Raw genomic sequence first — 20,000 nt, forward strand, 5'->3', positions numbered from 1 at the left:
AGAGAATGGGAATGCTGTCTTCTTGAGAGGCGTCCGAAACACGTGTGTGTGTGTGTGTGTGTGTGTGTGTGTGTGTGTGTGTGTGTGTCAGTTTGAGCGTGTGTGTGTGTGTCAGTTTGAGCGTGTGTGTGTGTGTCAGTTTGAGCGTGTGTGTGTGTGTGTGTGTGTGTGTGTGTGTGTGTTTGTGTTTGTCAGTTTGAGCGTGTGTGTGTGTGTGTTTGTCAGTTTGAGCATGTATGTGTGTGCTTGGGAGCCTATGTGCATGGTGTGTATGCGTGGTTGTGTGGCTCTGTGTTGAGTTTGAGAGAGAGAGAGAGAGAGTGTGTGTGTGTGTGTGTGTGCCAGCTGTGCGCTGTAGTTTCCAGTGCAGCAGGGTTTCTGGTGGGAGAACACGGCCGTGGCGTGGCCACTGCCGCTGTTGGCGCGGCCCGCTCCTGTGTTTGCAGTGGCAGGACCCACGCCGCTCTCCGTCCCACTCGGCGCCAGCTGTTACGTAACCCACACTCGTTCACGCTCCCTTCCTTTCTTCTCCCTCGCTCAAAGGAGAGACCAGCGTTCATCACACTCGTTCACGCTCCCTTTTTTCTCCCTCGCTCAAAGGAGAGACCAGCGTTCATCACACTCGTTCACGCTCCCTTCCTTTCTTCTCCCTCGCTCAAAGGAGAGACCAACGTTCCCGGGGTTGAGATGAGATCATGCTTGCTGGTACATTCCGGCACCCCCCCCCTCTCTCTCTCCCTGTTCTCCACCGGGTCTCCAGCTCTGAGTGTTTTGGGGGCTGAACTCTACGTCAGAGTGTTCTTAGGGGTGAACTTACAGGCAGAATGTTTTTTTTTTTTTTTTTTTTTTTTTTTTAGGGGGGAACTTTCAACCTGGGCCTTTTTCAGGAGGAACTTTCAGGTTGGGTCATTTTCTGTGGTAACTACTGATCTGGGTTCAGAGTGAACGGGTGCAAACAGATCTGCCAACATGAGACTAGGAGTGTTGCATTAGGCTGACAGGAAACGAAACTGGGGGCGATTTCTGTGGTGATGAACTGTAGGCTTTTGTTTATGAGATCTCCAGTAAGACGTTCGGCGGAGGGTAAACATCGGTGTGTCATCACTCCATTACTGAAAGCTACGTGACTCATCGCACTGCTGGAGATCAGCTGTTGCATCAGATTAGATCGTAAGAATGGTCAAACCACTTCCACTTAAGAAATAATTGACGGTGTCTGTGTCTGTGTGTGTCTGTGTAGGAGTCATACCAGGTGATGAAGATGAGGCCGAAGGACCTGTGGAAGAGACTGATGGTGAAGTTCCGTGGAGAGGAGGGCCTTGACTACGGCGGGGTTGCCAGGTACACCACCCACAATACACACCACCACCCACATTTCAAAATGTCACCGACCTTCATTCACAGCTTCATGTATGGCCATTTTATTCATGGTCAGGATCCATCCAGCCATTTTAATCCTGTTTCTCTCTCTGGTTCTCTCTCTCTGTTTTCTCTGTGTCTTAGGGAGTGGTTGTATCTTTTATCTCATGAGATGCTGAACCCATACTACGGCCTCTTCCAGTACTCCAGAGATGACATTTACACACTGCAGATCAACCCTGACTCAGCTGTCAATCCGGTAAGCAAACGCACACACACACACGCGCACGCACACACACATATATTCATCCTCTTCACAAAAACACTTTCAAATTCTCTGTCACTCACTCTCTCACACACGCAAACACAGGCTATACACACACACTTTTACATATATAAACAACCTCACATTCTATGTCTGCTTGTGCGTATATGAGACACACACACACACACACACACACACACTAGGACCACAGAAGCAGATCAGATATCTCTCCATGCGTTCTGCCTGCTCCACTGTAGGTAGGCCAGCTGCCAGTTAGCGGTGAGTAAGATCTCTGACCGCCTTAGAATCTGATCCATCCCTTGCTCTCCCCCCCCCCCCCCCCCCCCCACCAGGAGCACCTGTCGTATTTCCACTTCGTGGGCCGGATCATGGGCATGGCGGTGTTCCACGGCCACTACATCGACGGCGGCTTCACGCTGCCCTTCTACAAGCAGCTGCTGGGCAAGCCCATCACCCTGGACGACATGGAGTCCGTGGACCCCGACCTGCACAAGAGTCTCGTCTGGATCCTGTGAGTGTGCGAGACGAGCGTGAACACACACACACACACACACTTTTTATGTTACGCATATGCATACTCATCTGTTAGACACATAGACGCTCTTTGAAACACTTACTGGTTCATCTAAAACCCGCACACAGTCTTTTCACTCGCTCCAGCTTGTTAAACATGTGTACCACACACACTTGCATCCAGACACACTTTCTCAGACACACACACACACTTTATACACAGAGGAGTAATGATTCCTCACGCACAACTATTCAGACATGCTGTCAGTGGCTTATAAAGACCAGACACTCAAATCTGGATCAGATAAAGACAGAACAATTACCAGTGAAGCATTACACACACACACACTCACACTAACACAATAACTTCAAGGCTTATTCACACAGGAACCCGCTAGGACATGCTACACACACACACACACACACACACACACACACACACACACACACACTTTAAGACTTATTCACACAGGAATCTGTTAAGACGCATGCTATGCCCACACACTCCACACATATTTCAAGACATATTCACACAGGAACCTGCAAAGACGCAAGCTATGCCCTACACACACACACACACACACACACACACACACACACATACTTCAAGGCGTATTCATACAGGAACCTGCAAAGACGCAAGCTATGCCCACACACACACACACACAGACACACACACACACACACATATACATACTTCAAGGCGTACTCACACAGGAACCTGCTATGACACACACGCATCCACTAAAACCACAACTGAGGATGAACTCATCAGACCAACACGGGGCTCGTTACTAACCCCTTTGTTCAACCCCTTCCTCCTCTGTACGTGTGTGTGTGTGTGTGTGTGTGTCTGTGTGTGTGTGTGTGTCTGTGACTGTGTGTGTGTGTGACTGTGTGTGTGTGTGTCTGTGTGACAGGGACAATGACATCACGGGCGTGCTGGACCACACCTTCTGCGTGGAGCACAACGCCTACGGTGAGATCATCCAGCACGAGCTCAAGCCCAACGGCAAGAGCGTGCCCGTCAGCGAGGACACCAAGAAGGAGTACGTCAGGTGAGTGGACCGCCTCCGCTCAGTCAGCCCCCGTCGCTGATCCAGGATCAGTCACGGCCCGATTTACAACGGGTGAACTTGGGAACTTTTTTCCCGCAATGTCTGGAGTTAGCGTCCCTAGTGTCTGTGCTTCCTCCAGCCTTAGTACTCTTAAGTGTTTTGGTGAAGTGAGGAGCATTTTTGAGCATGAACTGTGCCATTGCAGAAAAACTCAAAACTCAAGTCATTTAAGAGAAACCATGAATCTTCCGATGAATACCTTGACTGTCAGTCTCATAGGTGTCGTTATTAAGACGTAGTCGATGTGTTCCAACAGTCAAATCTAAAAACTCCAGAACCTCCGACAACACTCTCCTTCAGTGGAGTGATCGTGGGGTTTGATTGAAGCGTCTTCTGAGTGGTGACGTGTGTGTGTGTGTGTGTGTGTGTGTGTGTGTGTCCGCAGGCTGTACGTCAGCTGGAGGTTCCTGCACGGCATTGAGGCTCAGTTCCTGGCCTTACAGAAGGGCTTCAACGAGGTCATCCCACAGCACCTGCTCAAGGCCTTTGATGAGAAAGAGCTGGAGGTACATCCTATACACACACACACACACACACACGCGCGCACACGTGCACGCACGCACGCACGCACGCAGACAAGCCTGCAGAACAGTAGGAGAATAAAACATTAAAAATATAGCTGCCTGGAATATGAACAAGGTTTTAAACTACGTGAAGCGTTCCAGGTGCTCGACACAAGTCTTTAAAGCTGTAAAGAAACCTATAAAAGTGTTCAAAAAAGGGAGAAATATTGGATTTCTAAAGAAGAGAAGAATTCATGGTGGAACTGTAGCCAACCTTTAATGAAAGTGGAATGTGTGGGAGCATGTTGTGCTGAATGTTCTCTATGTACTTTCTGTCCATATAAATGTCTGTCTGTCTATCCAACCATCTCTCGATCTATCTACCGGAGTCTATATATCTCTGTTTTAACCTGTCCGTGTGTCCATCTAACACTCTAACTATGAATCTGTTGTATGTATTAGTGTTGGCCGTGGTCTGTCTGATGTTGTCTGACCAGCTCCACTGTTGTAAGCTCTAAACTCTTCTCTTCTCGTCTCGTCTCGTCTCGTCTCGTCTCCCCTCAGCTGATTGTGTGTGGCCTGGGGAAGATCGACATCCACGACTGGAAGTCTCACACGCGGCTCAAGCACTGCACGACCGAGAGCAACTGTGTGAAGTGGTTCTGGAACGCCGTGGAGTCCTTCGACGAGGAGCGACGCGCGCGACTGCTGCAGTTCGTCACCGGCTCCTCCAGAGTTCCCCTGCAGGGCTTCAAGGCGCTACAAGGTGTGTGTGTGTGTGTGTGTGTGTGTGTGTGTGTGTGTGTGTGTGTGTGTGTGGTGTGTGTGCTTACAGTCTCTTTGATGAGTGTGTGTGCCTTTGTTCTGTGCACATTTAAAGCCTGTTAATGTCATGAATGATCTCTTAGTGTGTGAAATGTCTGTATGTGTTTATGTATCTGTGGAAGTGTGTTTTATACAAGCTGTGTGTGTGTCTCCATGTGTCTGTGAAAGACAGCCTGTGTTCAGAAGAATGCACCTGTTCTTGTGGATATCTTTGTGCAAGGTGAATGGGGGTGTGTGTTAATGTGTGTGTGTGTGTGTGTGTGTGTGTTGTATTGTGTGTCTGTGTGTGTTTGTATGGTGTATGTTTGACTGAAGCCATGATTGAGTGTCTGTGTGAGACGATGAACTGAGACTCCACTCTCCCTCTGCTATATAAGGGGAAAGAGCAAATGGCTCTGTGTGTGTAGATAGGTGTGTGTGTGTATAGATATGTGTGTGTGTGTGTGTGTGTGTCTGTGTCTGTGTCTGTCTGTCTGTCTGTCTGTCTGTCTGTCTGTCTGTCTGTCTGTCTGTCTGTCTGTCTGTACATCGATATCCCAGGATTATCCTGCAGTGCCTCGGACTTAGCTGTGGTTGAGGTCAGTGGCTTTCCACTCAGCAACCCAGACAGTCTGACTGTGTGTGTGTGTCACCACACACACACACACACACACACACAAGAGAGAGAGAGTACAATGGAGGCCTGTACGGTCTGTCATGGTCTGCGTAGGTCAGCTCTGTTAAACCATAGTGGAGGCGGAGGCACATACATCTATGATTCTATGTCTGTCTGCTGGGAAAATATACAGGCAAGGAGATGTTTTTGGAACGCTGTGGAGGCTGCAGACCATCCAGTCATATAATATCAGCTTGGGCTGGGTGTGTGTGTGTGTGTGTGTGTGTGTGAGAGAGAAAGGAGGTGTGGATGTTTGAGGTCTCTCTTGATTCATGAGTCTGCATATCATATGAGTAAGTGCTGAAGAGGTGCCTCTAACTCTATGAGCGAGTGTGTGTGTGTGTTTGTGTTTTAGTGATTTGTGTGTGTGTGTTTGAGTGTAAGGCAGAGACCTCATTGTTTATGTGTGTGTGTGTGTGTGACTCCAGGGGCTGCAGGACCGAGGCAGTTCACCATCCATCAGATTGATGCGAACACCAACAACCTGCCCAAGGCCCACACCTGGTGAGTCACGTCTGCCTCACACACACACACGCCACATGTTTGCACACTGACACATCGCCATGGCAACCCCTCTCCTCAGTGAGTGATGGACTGGTGGAGTGGAGTAGACCATGACTAGCCTAGCCAAGCTCTACACACATCTGTTTTAGGCCTGTGCCATGTATCACAATAGTTTCACACATCTGCCCCCGAATCGATGTTCATTTCTCTTGAATTACCAAGTTTTGAAATACCACGTAATGAAATGTCTTGGATGAAATGTATGCCACCGATGCTTATTCTCCCTGTGGATATTAGTACTCAAATATTTATTATGTAATTTGTAACACAATCATTTATCATTTCTATGGGGCATTTTCTTCTGTGAGTTAGCGTCTGGCTAGCTTAGCTGTGCTGTAGAACTGTACTCCTTAAACCGGGAGTTTCAGGGTTTAACACGCAGCTGTGCTAAGCTAAGTTGAACATGATTCCTGTGTTTTAAAAAAAAGCTTGGGTTCAGCTAATACACTGCTAAACTGTCTGGAAGCCAGAACTAATATCCAAACCGTTCAATGATACAAGAATGAAACTTAATAATATCATTAACAAAGTTTAGGTCCGCTCAAATCAATCAATATACTATTATTCAAAGGCATATATAGGCTATTAATACAGTCAATATCGGATCCGCCAGCAAATTCGAGATTATTTTTCTTATATAAATAAAGAGTATAACTGTCATCATTGCCATGTTGGTTAACCACAATCTATTCTTTGGAATCAATATTAGAAAATATTAGGCTAAATATAGTTTAACCACGGTAAGCCTACTCATTTTGGGATCCTCAGATTGACTGTAGCAGCCTAAACAAATGTGGCTTGTGTTTGAATGTCACATTAAATCAAATGGCCCTGAATTAATATTAACAGTGGAGTACGCTTGTTGAATAAAGCGTGTCTATTTTTGTGTGAGGAGAAACCAGCCTACGGTTACGCCAGTCTAGGTTGTCTATGTAAAGTAATAGGCCTGTGTAGCATTTAATTCTCACAGTCAAAGTAGTCCTTAAAGACTACATGGGTACGAAATTCATAGCCTACAAGCCTGCCATCTGTGTAATGGATGTCTAATTCTGGTGGGGAAATCGTCTTAATCTCTCCATAAACCATCAACACATCAGGTTTAAGTTAAAACACACAGAAAGCGACCTCTAATGGCGGTTATGAGATTGCGTGATCCGGCAAATCAACCTAAACCTGCGCTACAGGTTAAGCCCCATTGCTGTGTCACGAGCTCCTGTGGTTTAATAAGACCACGTGATGTCTTCTGCAACATGCAGGTTTAAATCCGTGTTAAACTCTGGGAGGGGAAAAAAGCCAAGCTAACAGAGCAATTGCCCATCCTGTTCTTCACAGTACAACACACAAAGCAATCACAGTGAAACAACCTGACATGGATTATTGATCATAATTAATCATCTCCCTCTCCTCCTTCTCCTTTCTTCCACCCTCTCATCTCTACCTCATGTCTCCATCTTCCTCCTCCTCCTCCACTCCAGCTTTAACCGGATTGACATTCCCCAGTACGAGCACTATGACAAGCTATACGACAAGCTGCTGACAGCCATCGAGGAGACGTGCGGCTTCGCCGTGGAGTGACGGGGGCGGGCAGACGAGAGCGACACACGCAGACACGCAGACAGACCGACAGACAGACAGACAGACAGACAAACAAACCGACAGGGAAGGAGGGAGAGATGGAGGAAAGGAGAGAGAGGGGAGTCTGGGCCTCAGGGCTGCTCTTCCATACAGCCAACCAGCCCCCTCTGGAGTCACCTGGAGCAGCAGCAGCCAGGCGTCTCTCCACCAGTGGTGGCTACGCTCCAGAGCAGAGGAAGGGAGGCTCACCACGAAGAACACTCTTGCCTATTCACCCTGTTTGTTTTTTTTGTTTGTTTGTTTATTTGTTTTAGTTTTTTTTTTACTATTATTAATTTTAGTTTGTGTGTGAATGGGGAGGGTGTTTGCTCCGTTCTTCCTATATTTAGATGATGTTTTCTGTTGTTTTTTTTTTTTTTTTTTTTTTTCAAACATCTTCTCAGCTGCTAAGGACTTGATTTATTTCTGAACCTTGAAAACCTGCAAGTATCACGGATTTTTTGTTTTTAGTTTTACGCTTTTTATTTGTCCTTTTGATTTTGTCTTTGGTCTGCCAGGATAGTTGGAATATTTTTAGTGAATTCAAATAAGGGAAAACAGCACAGTATGTGTGCACATATGTGTGCACATATGTGTGTGTGTGTGTGTGTGTGTGTGTGTGTGTGTGTGTGTGTGTGTGTATGTATGCGTCTGTGTGCGTGTGTGTGTTTTCCTGTTCTTGATGTCTTTTGGGGGGGACAATATCTAAAACCATATCTAAATCTAAATGAGCATATGTCCAGGTCTTGCGTCTGTGTGGGAGGAAACGCTTTGAGTCTTACTGAGATATCGAGGCAGAAAGAAAGATACATGCGTATGCGTCATTTGGGCTAGTCTTGGACTGCATGTGAACTGGAGTAGTCCCTGGTGCTGATTGCAGAGTCGCCCAGACAGGTCCTCAGATAAGACAGGTCCCCAGAAAGCCCTGTGCGTGCTCAGTGCAGACCAGCTGTCCTCGCTCCCGCGCCATGTGACCTGGCCTTTGAGGTGAACATGACCTCATCGTGCATCATCAGCATCACCACCAGCCTCTGAAACAGTCTAGCTAAGGCCCAGACGATGTCATATCCTATGCATATGCAGACATCACACACACACACACACACACACACACACACACGGAGAAGCTAGCACTCGCCGCCAGAGCCATACTGCCGACATTCTTGCCCATAGAAACACGATCCATGTGTTTCTCGCGTCCTACTGAGACCTGCCAATTCTTCTTGCATAGGAGTAAATAATCTTTTCATTTTTTTTTTGTGTGTTCACTATTCCCTTATTTGGTCCTTTTATGCCATTTATAGATCATGTAGTATCACCTCTGTTGTTATGTGTTGTGGAGTTGGAGGGTGGAGTTAAGGCGGAGAGGGTTGCAGCACCAGCTCGTCTCCTTCCCTTTGGAACACTGAAGAGTGTGGGAGAGAGCGTTCCCAAGGACGGGGACATGAGCGGGTACAGCCTGAGATCCTGTGGAGTGAAGCTCAAAATCCCAACTGTCGTCTCAGGACTTAAGACTGTGGTCTGTCTGGAGTCAACGTACGTAGCTGCTATTCAACAGAGTCGGCGAGACCTGCCATCATGGTTTGACAATAAGACTTCTATTTTGGATTCACGGAGTTTGAGTCGTCGTGTCACGATACAGGGTTTATTTTGCCGCTTGGCCAGCTCGTACTAAGCTTGTGTGTTTGGATAACATGTCTCTCCAAAGGATCTTTACATAGCGAGCGTTAATGTGTATTGCAAAACTATATGAGCCAGTACTGGATGTGGTTGATGTCAGTAAAGTGGTCTGTCCCAGATTGTTTTTTTTTTTTAAACTGGAGTGAAATTAGATGAGAGTTTTATTCTTGGCTTACTCCACCACCTCATAGCCTCACTCATCTGTGTGTGTGTATCTGTGTGTGTGTGTGACCACTTTTTTGTGCTAGCTAGTTGGAGTGTTGCTGAGGGTCCCTGCTGGAACGTTAGCGCCGACTATGCAGAGATGAAGCGCACTCAAGGGAAGGGCTCCTGACCAGGTTTAGGAAGTGATCAGTCCCCCACCCCCTAAGAAAGCCTTCTCATTACATTTACATTTTACATTTAGTCATTTAGCAGACGCTTTTATCCAAAGCGACTTACATATGTGCGACTTACAATGTATACACATTTTACATTTTTTACATTTACACTGATGGCACACTGCACATCAGGAGCAATTAGGGGTTCAGTGTCTTGCTCAAGGACGCTTCGACAGGGAATCGAACTAGCAACCTTCTGATTACTAAACGACTTCTCTACCACTGTACCACTGTCGCCCACATTCTCATTACAGACAGAGTGTAGAAGGAGAGTGTGATTAATTTTTTCTACGCAACATCCCAGTATAAAAGGCAGGAATGTTTTTGTTTTTTTCCCTTGCAACTCTAGAGCACTTTAGAAACTTGGCAGGCAGGAGATGCGTTCATATTCATTCAAAATACGACCTGATGCCAGAATTTATCCCTGTTATCTTGCATTGGAAATATACTTGGATATATATCTATATCTATATATATACCTGTAATTTAGAGTATATATGTACAAATACATATATATTTTGTATATGGCTTGTCTATTCTGTCTTAGTATAACACAGACCTCACGCTACATACTCAGGTGATGGCTTTTAGAGAGATATTATATATATATTTTGTTTTCTTGCTTGTGTGAAGCTTATGTTTGTAATGACGGTAGAATGAGTCTCCAGCTCTGGTTGCATGTCTTCGTCGGTATGTGAAGGGAATTACCTAGTCTGTCCTGTGACGCCGCTCTCTGAAGAGAATGCATGGAAAACTCGGCCTTGTCCCTAAGTTCACGGAGGACTGAATTGCCCCGGTCTCTTTTTTTAAAAACTCCTCATGGCAACGAAAAGCAAAAAAAAAAAAAAAAAAACAATCCTGCTCTGTCCCAATACGTTGGATGAGACTTGAACCATTTATGCCGTCACCTGCCATGGTCTGGTAACTCATTGGCTCGCCAGAAGAGTACCCCCAGGTGATGAACACGTTCACCCTGAAACTCTTGTGTGTTCTGACGTTGGAACCCTCTGCCCCGGAGAATCCAGCACATGCATGTATAGGGCCATTTTTTTGGACCTGCTTTATTTATTTGCATTCTCATGTCTTTGCAGCGCCCCCCTTGGTTCTTTTGTAACGGCCTGTCTATAGCAATCGATGACCATGGACTGTTCTTGATATTTGCATTGAAAGGAAGAGAAGACTCTCCTCTTGCCTACCTGGACTTCAGCTACAGCCCCTTGATAATGCAAATGGAGTATCCTGAAATGGTGCTTTGTACAGTATACATTATTGTTCATATGCAGATCATGACTTACTTTTAATTTAACTTAAAAAGAAGAAAAAATGCAAAAAAGCGAAAAAAACATCCTATATACATACATGTTTTGCACACAGAGACTTAAGTTGCTCAGCAATAACGGGCAACTTCCATATTTACTGACTTTTGTATAGTTATTATAACACATTAACATGTCCAATACACACATACAGCTCTTTGTGCTTTTAACAGTTAGCCGTAATCATGAAAGTCTTCATTGTGCATCATCGCCGATTGTTTGGGTGATTTTGTTCCGTATCAAAAGTTATTTTTGTTTTTGGTAAAGTTTTTTTGTTTGTGGATAATGGAAATGCATCCTCTGTAGCATGGCAAATGTATCTGTTATCTTAAAAGGCTAACTGGTACAGTTAGCTAGTAATGCAACACACTATGAGTCTTTTTACTTTGTTCTTGAGTGTTTGTGTGATGAGTTGGCCTTCGTTGCGCTTATGTAAATGTGTTTTTGACTCATTTTTAAGCGACAAAACTCATGTCAAGCCACCTGTTCATCCTCCTTTTTCTTTTTGTATTGTAATCATTTTGGTTTCCATTGGACTCATTTTGTATTTATTATTACAGTGTGTAAGTCCCACGTGGCTGTTTTGTATGCTTTCACATTCTCACACACTTGTACATAAAGTCCAATTTAGGAGAATCGGTCTCCTGTAGCCCTGCAGAGATGAGCAATAAAGGCCATGCTGTTCGCAACTGGCAGCAAACCTGTTTAATAAACATGCTCCGTCTCGTTGTGTTCTTTTTCTGGCAGACAAGCACCATCGTCTTAGCATTGAGGGCTACAAATTCGCCTGTGGAGAATAAGCAGAATTAACAGTCTATTTGCTTTTGTTGCTTGGCTGGGCCTTCTCCCACCGAGTTTATAGAGTATTTTTTTTTTTGTTTAGATGGACGCATTTAATTTAGCCTAACAAATTACCCCACACTCTAGTAGGCCTGGATAAAGTGATCTGAGTGGAGCCATAGACTTTAGGGTGCATTGCCGTAATACTTACTTTGCTGCAATTCTAGACGATATAATTGGGTGATTTGATTTGTAAAAATAACTTCTTGGTGTCTCCATAGAACAGAAATACCCGACTAACGTTTTATTCATCTGCCAGTGATAAATGACTCAGTTTGTCCGAATTCCTATGCTATGTAAGAGGCAGGGGTTGGGAATGTTACTTTTGAAATGTAATAGTTTACAGACATCTTGGGTGTAAGACTTGATGACCAACTTAATTTATCTGAGCATCTAGCTTCTTGTCTCGTGGTCTTAGCGGTTTACACTCTATAATATTTAGAAGATTAACCCCTATTTCACACAAGTTGCCACCCAACTTCGTGTGCTGGCACTAGTTATTTCTAAACTAGACTATTGTAATTACATTTTAACGGGGATGTATTGAAACCGTGGCAGGTGATTCGGAATGCAGCGGCGCCATTGGTCTTTGATCAGCCACGTTCTCCTCTGCTAGTCACACTTCGCTGGCCCCCTGTGGCTGCCAGAATTAAGTGTAAATCCCTCACTCTAGTCTATAGGACAGTCACTCGACCAGCTTATTAATGCATAATTCAGTGCTTTTCATCCTCTCGACCACTTCGCTCGTCTGATGAGTGTCCATTGACTTCATTCGTGGCACATCAGTGGTGGAATGACCTACCTAGTGCTGTCTGTTCCAGTGACAGCCTTGGTAGCCTACTTTTAAAACTGTGTTTAAAAATCACCTTTTCAAACATCGTCAAATGATATTGTAGGCTACTTTGAATTGATATTTTATACTGTTTCTTGATTTTTGTGTGTGTAACGTTTTTCTTATGTTTTTAAGTCACTTTGGACAAAAGCATCTGCTAAATACCATAATCTTTATTTATTTACATATTTTTCTCTGTAACCGTAATGGATTACAATTAAATGTGTTTTGTAATTGTATTACTCCATAATGCACCAGCCCTGGTAATAGGAAAGTGCCTCACCAAGTACAACTTAGTAGCCTATGCTACTATACTATACAGACACAGTGGGGTCCGTTTTCTGCCTCTGTCCTTAAATCATTTGCAGGGTAATAATGTCGATTGAATTCAGGGGGAGGGGAGAGACGAATATAAAAACATCGGTTCCAGCTGAACAGGCTATTGCCGGGTGAAAGGGTCTTATTGCCAGAGAAACAAAACTGCCTCGAGACCTCCCCAAATTCTGAAGTAACGGGGGGAAATGTACTCCTGTGCAGCCCACCCCTCCCGATCCTTCCGGTCATTTTAACGTATTTAGCCTATTAAAATGCATGAATGGTCAGAATGTGTAAAGTGCAATTCACCACGTTACTGAAAAGAGTACTCAGGAACACTCTTGATCGTGACTTCACATTTAACATCACCCTTAATACTAGTGTTAATAGGTACTGGTCATGGCCAACGTCGTCCTTAATGATTTCACGTCTTACGCTTATATTTTTAAGGCTTACTAGTTGAGAACTTGGATTTTGGTTAGCTGGATCACACACATTAATAAACTGGTACTGCCAGACAATATTCCACATTTGCAAAGCTACTTTCTGGGACAGTGTTGCAACTACTCGAAAGGTCTTCACCTGCCTTAGCTTTTCAAACACTGAGCATCCTCGCTCACGGACGAAGCCATGTCTGCACTCGATTCGACTTGGTGTAAATCAAGCCTGGAATGCTAAAACCAAGAGTTACTCCACTGCGCCCCCTGATGGTCGAAAATAACCGCAGAGATTATATCAAGAGACTCCACCACACCAGTTTCATAAATAAAATTCATTCATTCAATCATCCATCTCCAATTCAAACAGTGTTCAAGACACCAGAGAAAAACAATCCAGCATATAATTTGTTACATTTTTTTTTGTTTGTTTTTAAAAGGCATGAATAAAATTAAATAAGGATCTTTTAGTGACACATTATTAGTGTTGCATCTTTCAGTGGTCCTTGTTGGCCCATGCGGAAGACGAGTTCACATGCACTCTCAGCCATCCCCACCACGTACAAGACACCACTGGAACAAAACGCAGACTATTCTCTTTTTTTTTTTCCAAAAAGGTCACAATTTTTCTTCTTAAAAACACAATAAATAAAACAAATGTTTCAGTTAAACGGTGGACAACCGTTGGAAGAGTTGAGGGAAAGGTGGAGTTAGCGGAGTTAGCAGCAGGTGTGTGTATATATATGTGTGTGTTGTGTGCGTTTGTGTGCGTGTGTGTGTGTGTGTGTGTGTGTGTGGTGCATATGTGGGTGGGTGTGTGTGTGTGTGTGTTGTGCGTGAACACTGCTTCAGCCTTGAAAACCAAGGCCCACCTTCATGTCTGTACCATTCATATTCATTGACAACACCCTCCACACACACACCCCCCCCAAGGTCCAATGCATTACAATCAACCGTGAAGTCACGCTCTGATCAGTTCTGTCTGATCTGAGGTCAGTGCAGGCAGCTGGTGTTGTACTGGAAGGAGGCCATCTGCAGGCGGCTGCGCAGTCGCTCCGCCTCCAGGTCGCGGAAGTAGTCGTCATCGTCGTTCTGGACGATGATACGCTGCAGCTCGCCGATCTCACGCTCCATCTTGCCGCGCAGCTCCCGCTTAAGCTTCTGTAAGGCCTGCCAGACAACGCACAGACAAACACACGAGAATAAAAATACACACTTGCAATTGGCCACGTGCACTGTAGCCGTAGGGCATTGAAATGATCAGGCACATAACCATGTTAAAAATGCCTTCCAGGTGGTCCATACTGTATGTAACAGCGTGTGGCGCCCCTTATTCTGGGTTGAGTCTACATGTGAACCTGGCACACACTCATGAGAAGACGAGTGATCGACATGGTGAAAGGCAGTAACACTGTTGTCACCCTGGTCCCTAGCTCTCCATCCATGGGACTAAAAGAAATATTGTCTGGGATGGCGGGGTTGGGCTTCTGTAGCACGGCCACACAGCAAACGCGAGCTGTTAGCCACACAGTCGTAGAAAGACCACATTACTGGTGTCCCAGATCGATGGTGGTGGCCTGCTGCATTAAACATTTACAGCGCGCTGTGGCTTCTGTGACCGCCGCGATTACACCGCTAACATCAGATTCGCTGTTACGGGTCATGCATTATGCACCGAGGATCTTTTCCTCGAGAGCTCGCCAAGCCGGCCCCGGCTCGTGTTTCTGCGGGCCGAACTAGGGCCAACTGGAACCTAGAACCCAATAACTAGAACCCTCACCTTCTCCTGGGCCTTCTTCCGCACCTGAATCTCTTCGCGCTCCTGTGCGAGAGTCTCAGCCAGTAACGACATCTGTGAGAGAATAGGAGACACAATGAGACACAATGAGACAAAGTGAGATGTGGGGAGAATGCAGCTGTACTTCGCTCATTTCACACAACTCAACCTCAATTATTAAAGACGGAACCAAACAAAACCTTTTTTTTTTTTTTTTTCACAGCAGCCTTCCATATAAACATATGCATCCAACCTAAATCCTATAGAGTTCCTGAACACTCCTCTAGTCATTTGGAAGCAGTCTAGCCCCCAGACGAGGCGGAAAACATGAGAATGCGTTCAACTGCACAAATGAAGTGGTCTTGGCTTCGAGTCCTGAATAACTTTTCCCCTCCTGGAACATCGCACGCCGGAAAAGTTAACAACTTCCTAAGATCAGTCATCATTTCCAAAAATCACCCTCCACTTCAGTGAGGCCAGATCAAATTCTCCTATTTTCCATAATACACACCCACACCCAAACACACACACAGACAAAAAGGGCAAATCTTAAACCGCAGATGGAGATTTATTTCCAAAAGACTGCAAGGCTGGATTTGTAGCACTACACCTTCAAAACACTTCACCTTCAATTTTGGGATCCTACTTGAAATTCCCTTGGAGAGATCAGAACAAAATCACGGATCTCTTCCAAACCTAAAACCCCTGACCTGAGGGGAGAGACGTGTGCACTGTGTGTACTGACTCCGTTCTCTCTCTATTGCATGTTCAGGGCAGCCCAGATCAATCAGACTCCCCCAGGCTGCCTCTAAGCCTGGAGGTGTGGGAGTGAGGATTCACTAGTTTCTACTGGGCCTTCTCTCCACTGGAGCCAGACTCCGTGTGCTCTGCCGGTGTGAGCGTACGTACCTGGTCCTTGCTCTGCCGGTGTGAGCGAGTGTACCTGGTCCTTGCTCTGCCGGTGTGAGCGTACGTACCTGGTCCTTGCTCTGCCGGTGTGAGCGAGTGTACCTGGTCCTTGCTCTGCCGGTGTGAGCGTACGTACCTGGTCCTTGCTCTGCCGGTGTGAGCGTACGTACCTGGTCCTTGCTCTGCCGGTGTGAGCGTACGTACCTGGTCCTTGCTCTGCCAGTGTGAGCGTACGTACCTGGTCCTTGCTCTGCCAGTGTGAGCGTACGTACCTGGTCCTTGCTCTGCCAGTGTGAGCGTACGTACCTGGTCCTTGTAGTAGTTCTCCATGGCCTCCAGCTCGGTGCGGTGCCGCTGCTGGTTCGCCTGCCGCTGCTCTCTGGCGTAGGCGCGGTCCTCCCTCAGACGAGCTTTCTGCACCTCGACGCCCTCCTCAAAGATCTGCTTAAACAGCTGTGGAGTAGGGGGGGATGGAGAGGAGAGGAGAGGGGGGGAGAGGAGAGGAGAGGAACGGGGTGAGCTCCACTAAACTACCAACTCAGGGCTGGAGAGAGTAGACTAAACACAGAGGAGGAATGTGGCCAACACAACATCAGACTCTGCCACGACACAGGAGCTTGATAGGAGCAGAGGAGTCTTCTTTATGTCAGTAACAGCTACATGTGGTTAAGGACTGATCACTGAATGGTGCCAATATGATATTAGGCGGCATTAAGGGTCACCAAGCCCCCACAGCATTCATGTTTGTGTAGTGGCAGACAGGTGATGTGATGTGTTAAGGCCCGTGTGTGTGTGGAGACAGATAGGTGATGTGTTAAGGCCTGTGTGTGTGTGTGTGTGTGTGTGTGTGTGTGTGTGTGTGTGTAGACAGACAGGTGGTGTGTTAAGGCGTGCGTGCGTGCGTGCGTGCGTGCGTGCGTGCGTGCGTGCGTGCGTGCGTGCGTGCGTGCGTGCGTGCGTGCGTGCGTGCGTGCGTGCGTGCGTGCGTGCGTAGACCTACCCTCTCCTCGCGCGTGCGGGCCCTGGCCAGACGGGAGCGCAGCTGCAGGTGGTAGTCACTGAAGTATTTCTTGGCGCGAGCGACCTGCTGCCGCTGCTCCCGCAACTTGTTCTGAGCCGACTTCTGCTGCTGCGTGCGCTCCCTCTGGTCCTTCTGTCAGAGAGAAGGAAAGAGAGAGAGAAAGAGTTGGGGAGAGAGATATAAAGAAAGAAAGAGAGAGAGAGAAGTGAAAAAGTGGGCACAGTGTCATACTACTCTTCCAATTCCAAATGATTCGGTGTGTTCAGTGCGGTCCCATGAGTGTGTAGGGTGTGTGTGTGTGTGTGTGTGTGGGTGGGTGAGAGTATAGGTGTGTTCATGGGTGGAGAGTGTGTGGGTGGTATGGTGTGTGTTGTGAGAGTATAGGTGTGTTCATGTGTGTGTGTGTGTGTGTGTGTGTGTGTGTGTGTGTGTGTGTGTGTGGGTGAGAGTATAGGTGTGGTCATGTGTGTGTGTGTGGGTGAGAGTATAGGTGTGTTCATGTGTGTGTGGGTGTGTGTGTGTGTGTGTGTGTGAGAGTATAGGTGTGGTCATGTGTGTGTGGGTGAGTATAGGTGTGTTTGTGTGTGTGTGGGTGTGAGTATAGGTGTGTTCATGTGTGTGTGTGTGTGAGAGTATAGGTGTGTTCATGAGTGTGTGGGTGAGAGTATAGGTGTGTTCATGAGTGTGTGTGTGAGAGTATAGGTGTGTTAATGTGTGTGTGGTGAGAGTATAGGTGTGTTAATGTGTGTGTGGGTGAGAGTATAGGTGTGTTCATGAGTGTGTGTGTGAGAGTATAGGTGTGTTAATGTGTGTGTGGGTGAGAGTATAGGTGTGTTAATGTGTATATGATGAGTGTGTGTGTGAGTATAGGTGTGTTAATGTGTGTGTGGGTGAGAGTATAGGTGTGTTAATGTGTGTGTGGGTGAGAGTATAGGTGTGTTCATGAGTGTGTGTGTGAGAGTATAGGTGTGTTAATGTGTGTGTGGGTGAGAGTATAGGTGTGTTAATGTGTGTGTGGGTGAGAGTATAATGTGTTCATGAGTGTGTGTGTGAGAGTATAGGTGTGTTCATGTGTGTGTGGGTGAGAGTATAGGTGTGTTCATGTGTGTGTGGGTGAGTATAGGTGTGTTCATGAGTGTGTGTGTGTGTGTGAGAGTATAGGTGCGGTCCCATGAGTGTGTGGGTGAGAGTATAGGTGTGGTCATGTGTGTGTGTGTGGGTGAGAGTATAGGTGTGGTCATGAGTGTGTGTTGTGTGTGAGAGTATAGGTGTGGTCATGAGTGTGTGGGTGAGAGTATAGGTGTGTTCATGAGTGTGTGGGTAGAGTATAGGTGTGTTCATGTGTGTGTGTGTGGGTGTGTGCGTGTGCGTGTGGGTGAGAGTATAGGTGTGGTCATGTGTGTGTGGGTGAGAGTATAGGTGTGGTCATGTGTGTGTGGGTGAGAGCATAGGTGTGGTCATGAGTGTGTGTGTGTGTGAGAGTATAGGTGTGGTCATGAGTGTGTGGGTGCGAGTATAGGTGTGTTCAGTGCGGTCCCTAGTGTGGGTGAGAGTATAGGTGTGTTCATGTGTGTGTGGGTGAGAGTATAGGTGTGTTCATGTGTGTGTGGGTGAGAGTATAGGTGTGTTCATGTGTGTGTGTGTGTGTGTGGGTGAGAGTATAGGTGTGTTCATGTGTGTGTGGGTGTGTGTGTGTGTGCGCGCGAGTATAGGTGTGTTCAGTGCGGTCCCTAGTGTGGGTGAGAGTATAGGTGTGTTCATGTGTGTGTGTGTGTGTGCGCGAGTATAGGTGTGTTCAGTGCGGTCCCTAGTGTGGGTGAGAGTATAGGTGTGTTCATGTGTGAGCGGTACTCACCAGTCTGCGGTTGTGTTCCTGTTCTTTGCGGATGATATCCATTAACAGGTCGTGCTTCTTCTGTGCCTCCTCCACCTAACACAGAACCAGACACAGATCTCATTAAAGCAACACTATGAAAAACAGCTTTTTGAGCCAATTGCTTTTAGCACCATCTTCAAATTCAACACAAATGCATCTGTTGTCCCTGCTAAATAGTATACACTATATAGTTCAACACAAATACATCTGTTGTCCCTACTAAATAGTATACTATATAGTTCAACACAAATACATCTGTTGTCCCTGCTAAATAGTATACACTATATAGTTCAATACAAATACATCTGTTGTCCCTACTAAATAGTATACACTATATAGTTCAACACAAATACATCTGTTGTCCCTACTAAATAGTATACACTATATAGTTCTGTGGTGCGGGACAGAACGGCCACGTTGCCTCTGGCGTCTCACTGTGCACGTGCGCATGGCCCAGTTCTCTTACAAGAATCGCACGTGTATCCAAATGAACTTCAAATGAACCCTCTCATCAATTCCAAATAGATGCCAACTTCGCAGCACTCTGCCAACTTCTATTTTAAGTTTCATAGGGATGGGTGACATGCCTACAGAATGTAAAGACTTCATGGCGAGTCATTCTGGTTATGGGTGAGCCAGTGAGCTGAGCGGGGGGGAGGTGTGCTCTCACCTGATTGGCCAGCTTGATGTGGCCGCGCTGGTTCTCGGGCGCGTTGAGGTGGTCCACCTGCCGCAGCTGCTGCTTCCACATGCGGCCCAGAGCGTGAGGGGAGAGATGCAGCCCTGGGAACTCCTCCAGCAGAGTGGGCAGCAGGTCATTCTCCTTCAACTTCACTGCAGAAAGAGAGAGAAGGAGAGAGAGATGGAAGACAGAGAGAGAGAGAGAGAGAGAGAGAGAGAGAGAGAGAGAGAGAGAGAGAGGGACGGACGGATGGATGGAAGAGAGAGATAGGGAGAGGGAGAGAGAGAGATGGATGAATGGAAGAGAAACAGTGAGTGAAAGCAGAGAAAAACAACAACTTTGAAGTGGAACATTCAGTACATGTAGATAACATGAGAGTTCTTGTGTCAGATATAGCCGTTACATAGACGCGCTGTATTGTGCGGAAGGGAGGAGAGGCGTCTTACTGGCTGCAGCTTTGCGAGTCTGAAGGTGCGACTGCTTGCGGCTCGACGGCGG

General features: G+C 46.4%; 2 protein-coding genes across 2 annotated transcripts in view; one reads left to right on the forward strand and one right to left on the reverse strand.

Annotated features, from left to right (window-relative positions):
* Positions 1–358: 358 nt before the first annotated feature.
* Positions 359–7,815, forward strand: LOC122129433 (E3 ubiquitin-protein ligase SMURF2-like; the record flags this gene model as incomplete). The annotated part of the gene is made up of 9 exons (XM_042704352.1): positions 359–493; positions 1,241–1,341; positions 1,504–1,618; positions 1,978–2,156; positions 3,079–3,216; positions 3,662–3,782; positions 4,344–4,545; positions 5,688–5,763; positions 7,299–7,815. Coding segments are annotated over 9 exons (1,167 nt in total), but the record flags the coding sequence as incomplete, so codon positions are not given.
* A 5,742-nt stretch (positions 7,816–13,557) lies between these two features.
* LOC122129434 (centrosomal protein of 95 kDa-like) overlaps positions 13,558–20,000 on the reverse strand; it is a 23,719-nt gene continuing 17,276 nt past the window's right edge. The window contains exons 15-21 of the mRNA XM_042704353.1: positions 19,949–20,000; positions 19,491–19,654; positions 18,800–18,874; positions 16,924–17,076; positions 16,230–16,376; positions 15,018–15,089; positions 13,558–14,407 (exon numbers count right to left, since the gene is read on the reverse strand). The exon at positions 19,949–20,000 is cut by the window's right edge and continues 111 nt beyond it. Coding sequence (XP_042560287.1) covers positions 14,231–14,407; positions 15,018–15,089; positions 16,230–16,376; positions 16,924–17,076; positions 18,800–18,874; positions 19,491–19,654; positions 19,949–20,000 — 840 coding nt within the window. The 3' untranslated portion in view covers positions 13,558–14,230. The remainder of the gene's footprint in view (positions 14,408–15,017; positions 15,090–16,229; positions 16,377–16,923; positions 17,077–18,799; positions 18,875–19,490; positions 19,655–19,948) is intronic.

Source organism: Clupea harengus, unplaced genomic scaffold (genome assembly GCF_900700415.2).
Source record: "Clupea harengus unplaced genomic scaffold, Ch_v2.0.2, whole genome shotgun sequence".
Classification (NCBI taxonomy): domain Eukaryota; kingdom Metazoa; phylum Chordata; class Actinopteri; order Clupeiformes; family Clupeidae; genus Clupea; species Clupea harengus.